Source organism: Sphaeramia orbicularis, chromosome 17, assembly GCF_902148855.1.
Source record: "Sphaeramia orbicularis chromosome 17, fSphaOr1.1, whole genome shotgun sequence".
Taxonomy (NCBI): Eukaryota; Metazoa; Chordata; class Actinopteri; order Kurtiformes; family Apogonidae; genus Sphaeramia; species Sphaeramia orbicularis.
This window is the reverse complement of record NC_043973.1, coordinates 22,816,067-22,831,976: the sequence shown is the minus strand read 5'-3', so window position 1 is coordinate 22,831,976 and position 15,910 is coordinate 22,816,067. Positions and strand designations below refer to the sequence as shown.

The window sequence follows — 15,910 nt, the reverse complement described above, 5'->3', positions numbered from 1 at the left end:
AGCCTCTAGCTGGGTCTGGTTGGATGGTTTCCTACCCATCACGCTAGTCTTTGGCTCCCTCCACAGATTCTCTATATGATTTAGGTCAGAGCTTTGACTGGGTCATGTCCTTGAACCACTACTGCACTACCTTGATGGTATGCTTGGGGTCAGTGTCCTGCTGGGACGTCCAGTCAGGACCAATCTAGAGTTTCTCAGCAGACACTTCCACACTGTCATCCAGGATGTTGATATAATCCTCCTTTTTCATGATGCCCTGTATCTTGATGAGGTTCTCGGTGCCACTAGCAGAAAAGCAACCCCATAGCATTATGTTGCCACCACCATGCTTGATAGTCGGGGCTGTGTTCAGCTTGCATTCTTCTCCTTGCTTCCTTCAGATGCAGTCAACATCCATGTGGCCAAACAACTCCATCTTTGTTTCATCAAATCAGTGGATTGATGACCAAAAGCTTGGATCTTGGTTAAGAAGAGCTCTAGGAAATGCCAGATGAGCCTCCTGATGTTTCATCCTGAGTCATGCCATCTTCCTGTGTCTGCATCCATGGAGAACTCCTTTGTGCAATACTGGCTGGATGGCTGTCTGTGATACCTTCATACCTCGGTTATTTTGGTGGCAACATAATGCTATGGTTATAACCTATAATGCTAGGATGCTTCTCTGCTAGTGGCACTGGAAACCTCATGAAGTTACAAGGCATCATGAATTTAACATAATTATATCAACGTCCTGGATGACAGCGTGAAAGTGCTGAGAAACTCTAGACTGGTCCTGATTGGATGTCCCAGCAGGACACTGACCCCAAGCATACCACCAAGGTAGTGCAGTAGTGGTTCAAGGACATGACCCAGTCAAAGTCCTAACCTAAATCATTTAGAGGATCTGTGGAGGGAGCTAAAGACCAGAGTGATGGGTAGGAGACCATCCAACCGGACCCAGCTGACTATTGATTGACTATTAAGAAAAGACTTTGGACTTAATAAACTTAGGGTATGAATAATTTTGAACATGGCGTTTTTTAGAAATCCTCTAATAAAATACTCCTGAAATAAAGTATTTCTCCAAGTATCATTTGTTCTTATTTCCTCACTTGTGTATCACATATAAGTCACAAACAAACTTGACAAAACTCATTCATTTCATCACAAAAACAAAAAGTTACAAAAAATGGCAGGGGTATGAATAATTTTGAGGATGACTGTATATATATATATATATATATATATATATATGTGTGTGTGTGTGTGTGTGTGTGTGTGTGTGTGTGTGTGTGTGTGTGTATATATATATATATATATATATATATATACACACACACACACACACACACACACATATATATATATATATATATATATATATATATATATATACATGTATATGCAACGCAGTATCTAAATTTTCTTTCTCTTACTGAAAGGAACCAAAGGTGACCAAGGAGATCCTGGACCTCCTGGTCCTCCAGGAACAACTGGGAGGCCAGGATCTGATGGTCTCCATGGTCCTCCAGGAGAGCCAGGACCACCAGTGAGTTTATCCTTATTTTAATATTGAAAATTAAATATAAACAGGAGAGACAATGCTCTCAATAATGACAGTAAAAGCAAAACATTACTACTACAGTTACTGCTATTCTGTCATGTTTTGTCAGGGTCCTGGATATGAGGGATTACCTGGTCCCAAAGGTTTCCCTGGTAATCCTGGACTCAAAGGATTTCCAGGGCGCCCAGGCCCTCCAGGCTCTGGTTTTCCAGGACAACAGGGGTCACATGGACCTAAGGGAGATAGGGGAAACATTGGCAATCCAGGAATTCCTGGGCCACCAGGCCCCCCAGGTCAGACAGTGTTAAATTCAAAGAATTGGTTCATGTTTACATCTACAAAAACACTGCCTTCAACTCTTTACTCCCTTTCCCACATTAAATACAGAAAAGGCTAAAAATACATGCTTTCTATGCACCACTAGGTGAAAAATGCTGTCGTGAAATTACAATTGGATATCCTGGGCGAAAGGGTGAGCCTGGATCCCCAGGTAAGTGATAAAAAACAGTGCATTGGATTCATGCTAAAAAGTCTACATCCACTCAAAAGCCAAAAATAATCAGATATGCAAAATATGCGTACACACACACACACACACACACACACACACACACACACACACACACACACACACACACACACACATACAGGCAATATTTCCTTAAATTACAGTCCACCTGCAGATATTTGGAGGTGGATTAGCCTCCTATTCCACTGTCTGCATATCCTCATACAACCATAAAAGAACCTCATGAATGTTGATGCATAGAAATGCATAGCCAAGTGATCCATGGTTCTTTACTATGAATCCTAACAACAACAAAGAAGAAGACGTGTGCATCTGTCATGTAGCATTACACACAAGTGTCACCATAGAGCCACTGCAGTATTATACTGTACATATCCAACAATCAAACTCAGTGCTTCAAACCTTAACAAAATGATTGCAACAATGAATGATATCCTTACCATGAGATAATTTATTACAGTTTTGTTTGTGAACATGGCTTGCATTATGATGTAGACTCATAGTGACTTTATGGAATGTAATGGTTGCATGAGAGCTATCACTGGATATATTTTCAGACTTAATTTGCATTATCCATATGTGCTAGGAGTGCTTCAGTGCTCTTTAACATTTGAGGATCTTAGATTTTTACATCAAAGTTTACCTCATTAATGTGGCTGAGACTGTATATTCATGCTTAATATCAGCCTAAAGGTACACCACACTCTCCTCAATCCTGAGTCCTCTCGCCAAATCCTGTCATCATTTCAGTCCCTGTTTTTATGTATGCAGTGGTTATAAATAATCCCTCAACACTATTAGAATTACACTGATGACTCAAACACAGGGGTTTCAGTGTTTCTTAACCAGTCCAAGTATGATCCATGTATCTCTATATATATCTCTGTGTATCTCTATACTGGGTGCTACATTGGGTGCTGCATTTATGCTAGCATTAAAAAGTGATAGATTGTAAGTTTTTATTTCAAAATTTGCTCTCAGAATTTGTTGCCCTGATGTTGGAATGAACTTTTGCCCCTGTAGGGTTACCAGGTATTCCAGGTAGACCAGGTGGCACGGGCGTATCTGGACACCGAGGCCCTAAAGGCATGAGAGGAGATGATGCAGACACTGGAGGAATTGGACCGCCAGGTAAGAACTGAATGAATCACAAAGAGATTCATTGACTATTTACTGAAGGAAGGTTTAGGTTACCTTATTTATACCTGTGGGTAGATGCAATTAGATGTTGTTTTGCATTTCGATGATGATATCCTTTTAACATTTCTCAAAACATAATGACATGTAACATGAAACCAAGGTATGAGTTGACTATAGAGACGGTACAATAAAATGAAATAAAACACTTCCAAGTTCCACCAATCAGGACATAAAAAGATTAGAGAGCGATGGGTTACTAAAAGAATGATTGTGATGAAAGATCAAAATAAACCTCTGGACTGAGACAAAGGTTAAAAAAACATCTGAAGAAGTTAAAAGCCCATGAAGATGGAGTTTCAAACCCAATCAATACCATTATAATCAAGAACACAAGATGAATTCATAAATAAGTAAATAAATAAATTCTGTTCAATATGTTGCTACAGCTTGTTCAGCTCTGTGACTGCAGCAGGAGCAAAGCTGTTTTTTTACTGTTGTGTCTTACATCTCGGGACTACAAACCTTCACCTGCTGGGAAGAAGCTGAAGGTGGTAGTGCAAAGGATGGAAGTCATCATTTAAAACAGAAGTAACTAACTATCCTGTGTACCTGCCTGATGTACAGCAATGCTGGAGTCAGCTGTGACTCACCAAGCAACGTTTTATTTCAAACTAGACTAGACCATTTAAATACTTTGTCTATGGATTTTTCCTGTTTTAATGTTTTAATGTTGAAGGTTGAAGCTTTTCATAGTGATACTGTTGGTCTCTCTTATCTGTAACAGGAAATCCAGGTTTAGATGGGGATCCAGGCAACCCTGGTCCAAGTGGACTCAGCCTGGATGGTCTACCTGGGCCTCCTGGGGCACCAGGACCAACTGGCAGGAAAGGTGATCCAGGAGATGTCTATTCTGCCAGGCCAGGTCCCCCTGGCCCAAAAGGCCATCAAGGATCTACAGGAAGGAAGGGGGAGCATGGAATTCATGGTGAACCTGGTTTTCCAGGTGAGGGTATAAATTTAGGACACAAATGATTCAGTATAGTAAAGAATATATCCCAAGGAAAACAATCTTGAAACTTTTCAATTGCTTACTCAAATCTTTAACTGGTCAATCCTAAATTATTCTAAATCGAATCACATGTTAATAAAATTACAGGAATACAAGGTAAACCTGGACTGCCAGGCCGTAAAGGAGAAGAGGGAGTTGTGGGTGATCCTGGAGCACCTGGTGCCCCAGGCAAACCCTGTTCTGAGTGCGGCATTACAGGACCTCCAGGACCTCCAGGACCTGCAGGACACAGGGGAGTACCTGGTGAGCACATGACAACAGAAAGCTAAATTTTAAAGGGGATGCTGTCACTGTTTGAATGTTTTTCGTGACTGTACTTTAAAACTAGATGTAGATTGTATTCACATCTATAAATTTACATAGGCTATCCCGGCGAAAAAGGATTGAAAGGAGATATAGGTCCACCTGGTCTTGGAAGAAAGGGCCCAAAAGGTTTCCCGGGCCCTCCCGGTGTGCCAGGCTCGCCTGGACAAAGAGGACCCCCAGGATCCCCAGGAGATCCAGGGTTTGGTGGCTCACCAGGATATAAAGGTGAAACTTGGTTAAGAAGAATGTTTAATGTTGAAAAAAAAAACTTGCACACAGGAGCTACAGACAAATTAACATATTTTTGGTTAACCCATTGAACTTCTAATATCCAACACAGCTACACCTACAGTGCACCTTTGTAAACACTTCCATCCCCATTTAATTTACACATAAATGTAATGCACATTTATTTTTTGATTAGCTAGTCTCTATTGCATTCTCTTTGGTTTATTTAGGTGAAAGGGGGTATGCTGGCAACCCTGGAGCCAGAGGTTTACCAGGTCCTCCTGGACCACCAGGACCTAGAGGAAGACATGGGGATAGAGGAATTACAGGTGCTCTAGGTCCTCCAGGAGACCCAGGACCACCTGGTTATAAAGGTATACTTCTACCAACATACCATATATCATGTTTTCTAAGCCATAGACTGCTTTTTTTTTTTAGTGCTGTCTAATATTTAGCCAACTCAAATTCCGCTACATTTTGAAAGCTTAAGACAAGCATGTGAGTAGCACATAATATTCCACATTTACATTTGTACAAATGCACAAAGTGTTGTTCTCATATCAGTGTTTTCTGTGATACCTTATGACAAACATTTGCCTTGTTTGTGATTTTTTTTTAGGTTTTTATAAACACTACTTTTCCAAAAACTAGTTATCGACATTTCAAGACAGAACTTTTTATTAATAATGGCAACAGTTTATGGAAGAAGCAAAACTGATACCTGTATGTTTTATTGTAAATGTCTAATCAAGCCAAGCTAATGATGGGAAACTGGGATCATTTAAGGATCTAGGTCATTCTGAATCACTTAATGATTGAATCCAGGTTATATGAGTCACTTGAGTTATTTGAACCAGAATTGTCCAATTGCAAATGAAAAGATTTGCAGTGTAGCGGATTGTCTATGTACTCGAATCTGAATCAGAGGACTCACATTACAGTGGATCCTGTGAGTAACTGAATCTCTGTGTAAGTGGTTCCTCTGTCTACGAGTGAATTTTGGGTTAGAGATCCAAGTAGGGATTCACTCATCTGTTTCTGTCTGGCTTAGACTGTTGAGCTCAATCAGTGCCTTCACTCCCTACAGATCAGCTCCTTATTTCCTTACTGTCATTTATGGGACTTTTGTCAGCCTCTATAGGAGTATTTGTTGTTATTTGTGTAAGTTGCTGAAGGTTTATAGGTGATGCTGTTTGGAATTTAAATGTGGTAGGACTGGTAGTAAATGGATACACAGATCTGTGTGTGATTTTAGGACTTTGGGTAAAGGATTCCAAGTAGGCATTCACTACACCATCTCCAAGCCAAACATATAAAGTCAATTCTGTGGTACACACAGGTTTGCGTGGTCCCCCAGGATTTCCAGGACCATCACAGCTTCAGAATGTAACAAAAGGTCCAGCAGGAATTCCAGGGAGGACAGGAGATCCAGGCCCCCCAGGACCTGACGGTAATGGATTCTTAATTCTTAACTGATTGATTCTTAATTTATGAACTTATAGACAAGTTAACAATGATCATGAATCAATAAATACAGCTCATCAATCATTTTTTTCCTGAGCAGGTGCAAAAGGTTTAAGGGGAGCTCAAGGTGACCCAGGCCCTAATGGATGGCCTGGTCCACCTGGATTGAAGGGTGCCCCTGGTGCTCCTGGCCAGACAGGATTCCCAGGACCTCCTGGTCCTCCTGGGGTTAAAGGTTTCCCTGGTCCGAGGGGATATCCTGGGCTTCAGGGAGAACTGGTAAACAATAAAACATTTTGTCTTCATATACTATAAACAATAACTTGTGCATGTGCTGACTTTTAGTGCCTGTGTAGACTGCATTGAAACCACATTTGACAAAACTATGAAGGACTTGTCACCAGTAGTGAACCAGTAGCTCATTATTCCCATGGGTTTGTAGAGAGCACAGCATTTATCTGACAATTCTAAGTTTAACATTAATGTTTGTTAGTCTCCACTGTTTATAATTTACTACAAGCTAGATTTAGAAGTTATTTTTAATAGTTTTAATATACTAATGTTTGTAACAGGGCGATCCAGGGCCTACGGGACCGACTGGTATTCCAGGGTTACAAGGATTTCCAGGGGCCAAGGGTGAGACAGAACAGACTGTAAATTTGTTATACAGGTGCTGCAAACATATTGTGATCTGGAGTTCACAAAGCTGTCACTGAGCTGGTCAAAACTCATTCCAGGTGAACCAGGAGAATCTGCACGGGTACCTGGTCTACCTGGACCCAAAGGATTTCCAGGAGAGGATGGACCCACAGGTGAGCTTATACCATGGCGCACTAAAGAGTACCAATATTAATACTACCTCACTAATGTATTCCTAGCTGAGGTTTGACCTTGAAAACTGGTTCATAAGTGGTTTTACATTTATACCTAACTATAACTTGTATAAGAAGTACTGTTATCTCATCAGCACACAGAGGGGAACCAGGAGATCCAGGAGATCCAGGACCCAGGGGAATTCCTGGAACCCCAGGTAATCATGGCCCTCCTGGAGACCCAGGAAGAGTAGGTGGACCAGGTGAGTTATACGGCAGAAAACATCCTTGTACAAGTGATACAAGCTAGCAATAGAAGCTTATAATTTTCCTTTTTGACTTTCTTTATAAACTTGCTTGTTCATGTGTTTCACAATAGGTTTTCCTGGATCACGAGGCTCACCAGGTAATCCAGGTCCTCCTGGTCCTCCAGGAGACATTGGAAGTCACGGGCCTCCTGGACCACCTGGCCCATTTGGACCCAAAGGTGCTAATATAATGTGTATTGTGCCTCCCATTATCTGACTTGCTAATGATATTTGAAATTGACTGTAGTGTCTGACAATTTAGAGACAAATTTGAATGATGTGATTTAGGGAACATGCCTTCAATTTATTGTGTTTCTGTGTTAGGGCCCCCGGGACCACCAGGTCTGGATGGCCTGCATGGGCTCATGGGTGCTAAGGGGATGAAGGGAGCAAGTGGTAAGGAAAATAAAATTTTTATTGTGTTGGTACTTGTACCTTTGGGTGTTTTAAAAGGAAGTTTTGAAAAGCTGCAGTTTAGTTTTGGCTGAGCCCATGTCTTGTTTTTTGTTATTACATTTTATTGTACATAATTGTATTCCATAGAATAAATTAAATATGCGGATTCCAATCTTCAGGCACAGATGTCCCAGGCCCACAAGGACCAGTGGGTTTTCCTGGAGCCAAAGGTAACAGGGGCTACCCAGGACAACCAGGACCTTCTTTTCCTGGACCTAAAGGTCTAAAGGGCTCACCTGGTGCAACAGGTATTCATTATTTATCATATAAATCAGCTGCTCTTGTGTGCAGAAGTAGTGGATAATATTTATTTTAAAAAGCATAGAACAAGAGAACATCTTCAGTTTTAATTTATCAGTTAAAATATGAAACATACTGAAGCTATTTTCATTATACAGGAAACACAGTATATGAACACTAACAAATTATTGACTAATCAAATATTCTGTATAGTAAGTTTTTAAACGTAACATCCATCTGTCAGGTTCCCCGGGTACCCCTGGTGACCCCGGTTACCCTGGTAAAGAATGCCAAAGGCCTACATTTGGAATTTTAGGAGATGCAGGATATGAAGGACCTCAAGGACGACCAGGTGTGTACATTTCTTGGTCTTTGCAGTTTTTCCAGAGTTTGGGGACTTTTGTACACATTGTAATTTACAGTGCCTCTTGTGTTTGGTTTCTAGGTCCTCCTGGGGCACCAGGCCTTCCAGGCAGCATACATGTCATTAAGGGAGAACCTGGACGAATTGGTCTTCCTGGGTTACCAGGCCAAAGGGGAGATAAAGGCCTCCCAGGACTACCTGGGCCTCAAACCTTCTATGGCTTTCCAGGACCAAAAGGTAGAATATATGACAGTGACAACAGTAATTAGTACTGTCTTACATGTACTTGTATGTACTCCAAAGCTGCTGCATTTTGACAGGTGAGCCAGGCCCTGCTGGACCACAAGGTCCACCGGGATACAGAGGTGAGCAAGGTGTTCCTGGCCCCAGGGGTCGCAAAGGAGAAACTGGCCCAGCTGGTGACAGAGGTGAGGAGCACTATAATGAGAATGAGGGCTATGCTTTTGTCATTATTATTTTATCCATGGAGTACTGTACGGTTATTAGCTGAAATCAGCAGTGAATGTGATAACATCCACTTGGTTTTTATGGGTCCATGACAGAGACCATCACATGACAGAGATTTTATATTCTCACATTATCCACCCATGAAGTCACCATGATCCAAGCAAGATTAGACTGCCCAGTTATAAAAATGTCAGCCTACACACTGTGCAAAAACATATTTTAACATTATTCAACTAAAATGCATGTCATACACCATAGATCATATAGTATGTGCATATAAATACTTCAATGTTTTTTTGTGGATTTTTTCTGTCTGGCAGAAAACAGCTCTTAAGGAGGATCTGTTATGCTCATGTTTGGATTCATAATCATGTTTTGGGAATCCACTGGAATGGACATACAATGCTCAAAAAACATACACTTTTCTTCACTGCTTGCCACATTTTAGCTCCTGTCTCTTTAAGCTCCCCCTGTCGGACAGCCCAGTCAGCCCACAGTATCAGCCACCAGGGCATGTCAAGCATACAGAGATCATCACAGAAAGCAACACTAGTGTACCTGGATATTCTATTTTTGCACTGATGCAGCTCAGGACATACTTCATCATTTTCCCTTTCAGCTGCTACGGTACCAGTGCAAAAAAACAAACCCAGACTCTTGTAGGCATGTGGACAGATTTGTCTTAGAGTCTCAGACTTAGGCTCAGTTCTGACTCCTGCACATGGGCATGGGCATTCACTTTGACTTGTTAGTGCCTACTGACTTAGACCTGTTCCAGAGTAAAGAACAGAAGAACAATCTAGGTGTTTTCACAGATCTCTTAACTTTGCCCTTTGTGATGAAGGGATGCTGTGTGGTCTGCACAGCTGACTATGAAACTCTGATGATCTTATACATGTATAGAAAGTTATGTAACACACTAATGGAAAGGAGAAAGTGGAGAATGTCTATTAGGGCCTCTTTAAAGATTACTGATCTATTAAGCAGTACGTTTTGCTTCTCTTCAGGTGTCAAAGGACCCCGGGGTGATTCCATCTTTGGACCCAGAATAGAACCTCTCATTGGACTTCCAGGACCTCCTGGTTCCCCGGGATCTGTGGGATTCCCTGGTGATGTAGGTCCTCCTGGGACTCCAGGACGTAAAGGTAAGAGAGACTAATATATACTGTGGACGTGTTTTTCTGTAAGGATGTAGACTATGAATAAATGTGTCAAAATTTGTGTCTACGTCTGTCAGGTCAGAAAGGTATGATTGGGCCTGGGGGCCTGTCTGGCCCGCCAGGTCCCCCTGGACCCAGTGGTCCTATTGGAAATCCAGGAGAAAGTGGTCAGCCAGGATTTACCGGACCTCAAGGTGACAAATCAAATACAGTCATTTCATATTTTCAATGCACTGTGCACTGTTTCAATGCAACTGTTTCTCTCAGAACATTTTCTGTTTTCCAAGAGCTTTATTAGTGTCTTATTTAGTATGCCAGAAGAAAACATATTGGAGGCTTTTTTGTGTTGAGTTTGTCTGTTTTCAAAAAAATAGGTACATATTAATTCTCCTGTCAGTGCCCCTGATTACAGTACTGATGAAAATCTAGAGCTGGATCCTGAGCCCTTTCAATGGCACTGCTCTTAATGTGTTAAGTGCCAATACTAATTATTACTAATGGTAATTCTAGGTGCTGTATGTATTAGGATAGGGAAAATGCAGAGACTGAATTAGGGGAATAAAGTCAGATAACCTTTTATGACTTTTATGATTTTTTTTTTTTTTTCTTTTAATCATTTTTATTTTTACTTAAAAAATCACAACAACAAGAAACTGCAAGTCACCAGAAAACAAAACAAAACAAAACAAAACAAAACAAAAAAAACAATAGACAAAAACCAACCCCCTCCCCCCCAAAAAAAACAATAGCCACGAAGGAAAAACAAAAAAAAAACAAAAAACTGATGAATGACAATAGACAAGAACCAAGACAAGAGACAAAAATCACAAGAAAAAAAAAAGAGACAATAGACAAATATATATACACACACTCAAAACACAAAAACAAAGAGACTAGATAGAAAAAAAAAAAAATAAGAAAAATGAAGGGGCAATAGACAAGCAAATTAAAAAAGATGATAGACAAAACCAAACAACAAAAGTACCTTGGAGTCCTAAAAATACCCTGACGTCATTTTACATAAAAAACAGCACATCCAACAGGTTCCATCTTCCTCCCCCTCCCTCCAGGAATTAGTCTCGGCGGACATCAGTTCCAACCAAGCACCTCTTTTCTGATTATTACTTCACTGACAGGTGACCAAATGAAACAGGCCATTACATGGAATACGATTACAGGTTCCTCTGAATTAGACACTGTTGGAAACATGTGATACAATATAAACACCACAAAGTCTTCTTGTTTTTAGATATTTTTATTTAGAAAAGATACATGTTACAGCCTTATATTCAGCTGAATGCCTGAATTAAAATGTGTCAAAAACGTTGCAGGACTGAAAGCACATGGATGCAGTTCTTTTCTTGTGAAGCCTTGCCTTCTTCTTAATTTTTGTCAAAATTTCTTGAAACATGTAAAATATTGGTCCGTAATGCAGCTCCCCAGTTAAAGAAAATGAATATCTCCTAAATTACCTTATTTTATCCCATCTTCTTTTCACAATCAGAATCAGCTGTATTGGCCAAGTATGTGAACACTTACAAGGAATTTGGCTTCGGGTTTTCTTAGCTCACGACGTACAGTTTGGTTAAGATGAATATGAATAACGCAACAGATGTGTACAAAGAACCGATCTATTAAAATATATGTTCATGTATACATTATTTACAGTGAGGATTTATATTACGGCTAAAATTTGGTTAGAGGTCTTATTTATGTCTTTGTGCATAAGAAATCAATAGAAGTGAATCCCCAAAGGAATTTTGTGTTGGTAAATGCAACTTACGCAAATTTACAGGATTTCAGTTTCAGGATTTCATATGAACTATGTTTTCAGGTCAAAAATGTCCAATTTCATCACAATTAATGTTATATTTTCATGTCACAAATGGCCAACTTATATTTTAACTGAATTTATCTGAAAAACAAATATTCTATTCTTTTAGATTCCCCAATTTTTCTTAAAAGATTATATACTATATATCACGTTTTATTTTTACAGGTTGCAATATGGAGTATGGTGCTGATCCATCCTGCTTATGTTACGCCAATACATACATTAAGAATGTCACACGTCACTTTTTAAATCAACAGTTTTCTAATAATAAGCATTTGTATAAAGAAATAACAATTCTATATTGTTATTTACTCTTTAGTATGATGATAAACTATATAATAAATAATTCTGATCCTAGTTTTTGCACAGGGATCATTAGTGTAAACGGTGACGTGGCTGCCGAGCATCAGTATGATGGGATCCTTAACAACCATGTCACATCCGTCCACTGCCACATTTTGTGTTTTTGTGTCAGCTGTTATTGTTTTAGATCCACAATACTAACATTTATGAATAAGAGGATAATTAGCAATAGTAAGTATATAAGTTTATTACTAATAAAGTACTGGTACTGACCAGAGCATCATGGGTAATGTCACATCCGTCCACCAGCAAAAGTTTTCACATACACGTGCTATTCAAAATCCAATATTTCTGAAAATAGAGCTTCCACTGTCAAATAATATCAGTAGTCTGTGCACAAATGTATTAGCATTATTTCAACACAGTTCTATGCATTTCTTACAACTTTTTTTTGACAAAAATGGCCACTTATTTGACCCCCTAAGTAAATTTTAGCCGATTATAATATGTACAGACATTTTGCACATTCCATGTTACCCACTTCCCCTTCACCTTTTAAACCTCTAGGTATCCCAGGTTCACCCGGTGATCCAGGTGCTCCAGGATATAAGAGGGCAGTGAGGTCAGGCTTCCTAGTGGTTATCCACAGCCAGTCTACTCTGGTGCCCCGGTGCCCTGAAGGCAGCAGTCAGCTTTGGGTGGGCTACAGTCTGGTCTACCTGGAGGGACAAGAGAAGGCTCACACACAAGACCTAGGCAAGTGATACCATGTGTCCATCTATGACACCAGTGCCTCAAAAATAAAAAATAAAAAGTCCTTATTTCTTTCGTGCTCTTCTTTTATCTTTCCTCCTTGTAGGCCAAGCTGGCTCCTGCCTCCCTGTTTTCTCCCCCATGCCTTTCTCCTACTGTAACAAAGCCGCCTGTCACTACTCAAGTCGCAATGACAAATCCTATTGGCTGTCCACCACTGCTCCCATACCCATGATGCCACTTTTTGGCCAGGAGATCCATTCCCACATCAGCCGCTGTGTGGTCTGTGAGACAACTTCGCCCGCAGTTGCTTTCCACAGCCAGAGCTATACCATGCCTGCATGCCCTCCTGGCTGGAGGAGTTTATGGACCGGGTACTCTTTCCTCCTGGTGAGTATAAAAGTAGAAGGACTGTATGTGGATAAGAAAACTGCTGTCAACTCGCTCAATGTGTGTCTATTTTCATACTGTCTTCAGCACACAGGGGCAGGTGATGAAGGCGGTGGACAGTCTTTGACTTCTTCTGGTAGCTGCCTTAAGGATTTCCGGACTCACCCCGTCATAGAGTGCCAGGGCGCACGAGGGTCTTGTCACTACTTTGCCAATCTCTACAGTTTTTGGCTGATTACTATTGATCAATCGGAGCAGTTTATTACCCCAAGACCTGGCACTATTAAAGCAGCTGAGCAACAGCGACGCAAAGCCAGTCAGTGTCATGTGTGCCTCAGAGATCTATAAATGACCTCAGACCAGAAATCTGGGTGTAGTGGTGGACTCAGACCTAAACTTTAACCCTTTCATGCATAGTGGTCACTACAGTGGACAGCTGTTCTCTTGTATATTCATGGATTTTGTTGTTTTAGTTCCAAATCAGCCAACACAGTGGACACTCACACTGTAAAAATCTAACTCTGACCAAGTGTATTTTTCTCATTTCTAGTCCAAATATCTCATCACACTTAAAATAAGACATAATCACCTAAAGAGGAACTTTTCAGTGAGATATAAGAATTGATTTGTAGACAATAGATCTGCAAAATCTTATTTCAAGAAATCTTACCAAGATGATTTTCACTTGTTCCATTGGCAGATTTTTTTTAGCTTGAATTAAACAAAAAATGTTACTCTTTAGGTGATTATGTCTTATTTTGAGTGTGATGATATATTTTGACAAGAAATGAGAAAAATACACTTGGTAAGATTTAGATTTTTGCAGTGCATGCACCATCCCATACACTGCAATTCATACCATTACTGTAACTTAACTGTTCTTGATAAAACCTGATCTGCACAAACATGTTTGAGTGTAAATCAATTGCTTGTTATTGTTATTAAACTGTAATTAACAGGTTTTTGTGGGTTTTTTTTTTTTTTTTTTTTTTGGATATTATCTCCATGAAGTGAGTAATGACTAGTTTTTGTGTTCGTTAAAATGTGAGAAAACATCAGATTATCTGCATTAAAATGTTTTCATTTCATAGTTTTCACACAGTTTATCAGTAAATACTTGTTTCTTTGCATCAAAAATTAAATCCATGCTGTCCAGCTGAGTGGACATTTTTGCAATTCCATGAAAAATGGGTTTATAAAAACTATTTCAATTGCATTGTTTTTTTAATGTCTCAAGGAATAAAAACACTCAGGAAAAATATCTTGACTAAGGTCCTCATACAGGGTGGGGAAGCAAAATTTACAATATTTTGAGGCAGGGATTGAAAGACAGTGTATGACCAATTAGTTTATTGAAAGTCATGAGAATTTAAATCTTCAAATCATATTTTACTGCATTTCTAACGGTCTTGTTTTCTACCTCAAGTTCAATTGCCATTTTTCTCATGGATTTGGTTGGATCCTTTAGGATTTTGGATTTGAGAGCTTTAATAAAAGCTTTGGTACGTTTTTTGTTGCTTCCTCCACTTCCAGACTTTCTCGTAATAGTTTTGCTCAGAGTTGTTCTCTTCTTTCCATTATAAACAGTCTTTATGGACACTCCAACTATTTTTGAAATCTCCTTTGGTGTGACGAGTGCATTCAGCAAATCACACACTCTTTGACGTTTGCTTTCCTGATTACTCATATGGGCAAAAGTTTCTGAAAAGGTATGGATAATAGTGTTAGGTATGATTATGACATCAATATATGTTTGGTTTCAAAACAACTGACGTAGTGCCTGCTGAGAAAAAACAACTAAATGTTCATTGTACATTTTGCTTCCCCACCCTGTAATTCATGCATGAAAGGGTTAAAAAACACATTAGGGCAGTCACAAAATCAGCCTACTATCACCTTAAGAACATCTAAAGGAAGATCTGATGTCTCAGCAGGACCTGGAAAAACTAGTCCATGCGTTCATCTTCAGTCGGCTTGATTATTGTAACAGTGTCTTTACAGGTCTACCTAAAAAATCCATTAGACAACTGCAGCTCATTCAGAACTCTGCTGCTAGAGTCCTCACTAAGACCAGATAAAGCGGACCACATTAGTCCAACTCTGTGGTCCTTCCACTGGCTGCCTGTCCATCAGAGGATAGACTTTAAAGTTCTGTTGCTGGTCTATAAAGCTCCGAAGGGTTTAGGACCAAAATACATCAGTGACCTCCTGACCCAGTATGAACCCACCAGACCCCTCAGGTCATCTGGATCCGGTCTGTTGTCAGTTCCCAGAGTCAGAACCAGACACGGAGAAGCTGCATTCAGCTCCACATGTCTGGAACAAACTCCCAGAAAACCTCAGATCAGCTGAAACACTCAGTTTATTTAAATCCAGGTTAAAGACCCACCTGTTCTCAGCTGCATTTGAGTAGAGTTTTTATTCAGAAGTTCAGATCTGCACTGTTTCTTTTAAGCTTAAAGTTTTTATGTTTTATCTATTTATCTGTTGTTCTTTTTCTCATGCCTATACTTTTTATAGCTTCCCTGCTGGAATGCTTTTAA

The 15,910-nt window shown here is 39.9% G+C and overlaps 1 protein-coding gene across 1 annotated transcript in view; it reads left to right on the top strand.

The window, feature by feature from the left end:
- Positions 1-13,715, top strand: part of LOC115437361 (collagen alpha-4(IV) chain-like) — a 40,408-nt gene extending 26,693 nt beyond the window's left edge. The window contains exons 23-46 of the mRNA XM_030160588.1: positions 1,422-1,528; positions 1,653-1,836; positions 1,968-2,033; positions 3,096-3,203; positions 3,997-4,215; positions 4,369-4,524; positions 4,645-4,812; positions 5,046-5,189; positions 6,173-6,265; positions 6,380-6,558; positions 6,852-6,915; positions 7,017-7,091; positions 7,247-7,354; positions 7,471-7,578; positions 7,724-7,795; positions 7,975-8,103; positions 8,340-8,447; positions 8,541-8,696; positions 8,780-8,887; positions 9,935-10,072; positions 10,165-10,281; positions 12,792-12,980; positions 13,084-13,367; positions 13,455-13,715. Coding sequence (XP_030016448.1) covers positions 1,422-1,528; positions 1,653-1,836; positions 1,968-2,033; positions 3,096-3,203; positions 3,997-4,215; positions 4,369-4,524; positions 4,645-4,812; positions 5,046-5,189; positions 6,173-6,265; positions 6,380-6,558; positions 6,852-6,915; positions 7,017-7,091; positions 7,247-7,354; positions 7,471-7,578; positions 7,724-7,795; positions 7,975-8,103; positions 8,340-8,447; positions 8,541-8,696; positions 8,780-8,887; positions 9,935-10,072; positions 10,165-10,281; positions 12,792-12,980; positions 13,084-13,367; positions 13,455-13,715 — 3,341 coding nt within the window. The remainder of the gene's footprint in view (positions 1-1,421; positions 1,529-1,652; positions 1,837-1,967; positions 2,034-3,095; positions 3,204-3,996; positions 4,216-4,368; positions 4,525-4,644; positions 4,813-5,045; positions 5,190-6,172; positions 6,266-6,379; positions 6,559-6,851; positions 6,916-7,016; positions 7,092-7,246; positions 7,355-7,470; positions 7,579-7,723; positions 7,796-7,974; positions 8,104-8,339; positions 8,448-8,540; positions 8,697-8,779; positions 8,888-9,934; positions 10,073-10,164; positions 10,282-12,791; positions 12,981-13,083; positions 13,368-13,454) is intronic.
- The last annotated feature ends 2,195 nt before the right edge of the window (positions 13,716-15,910 follow it).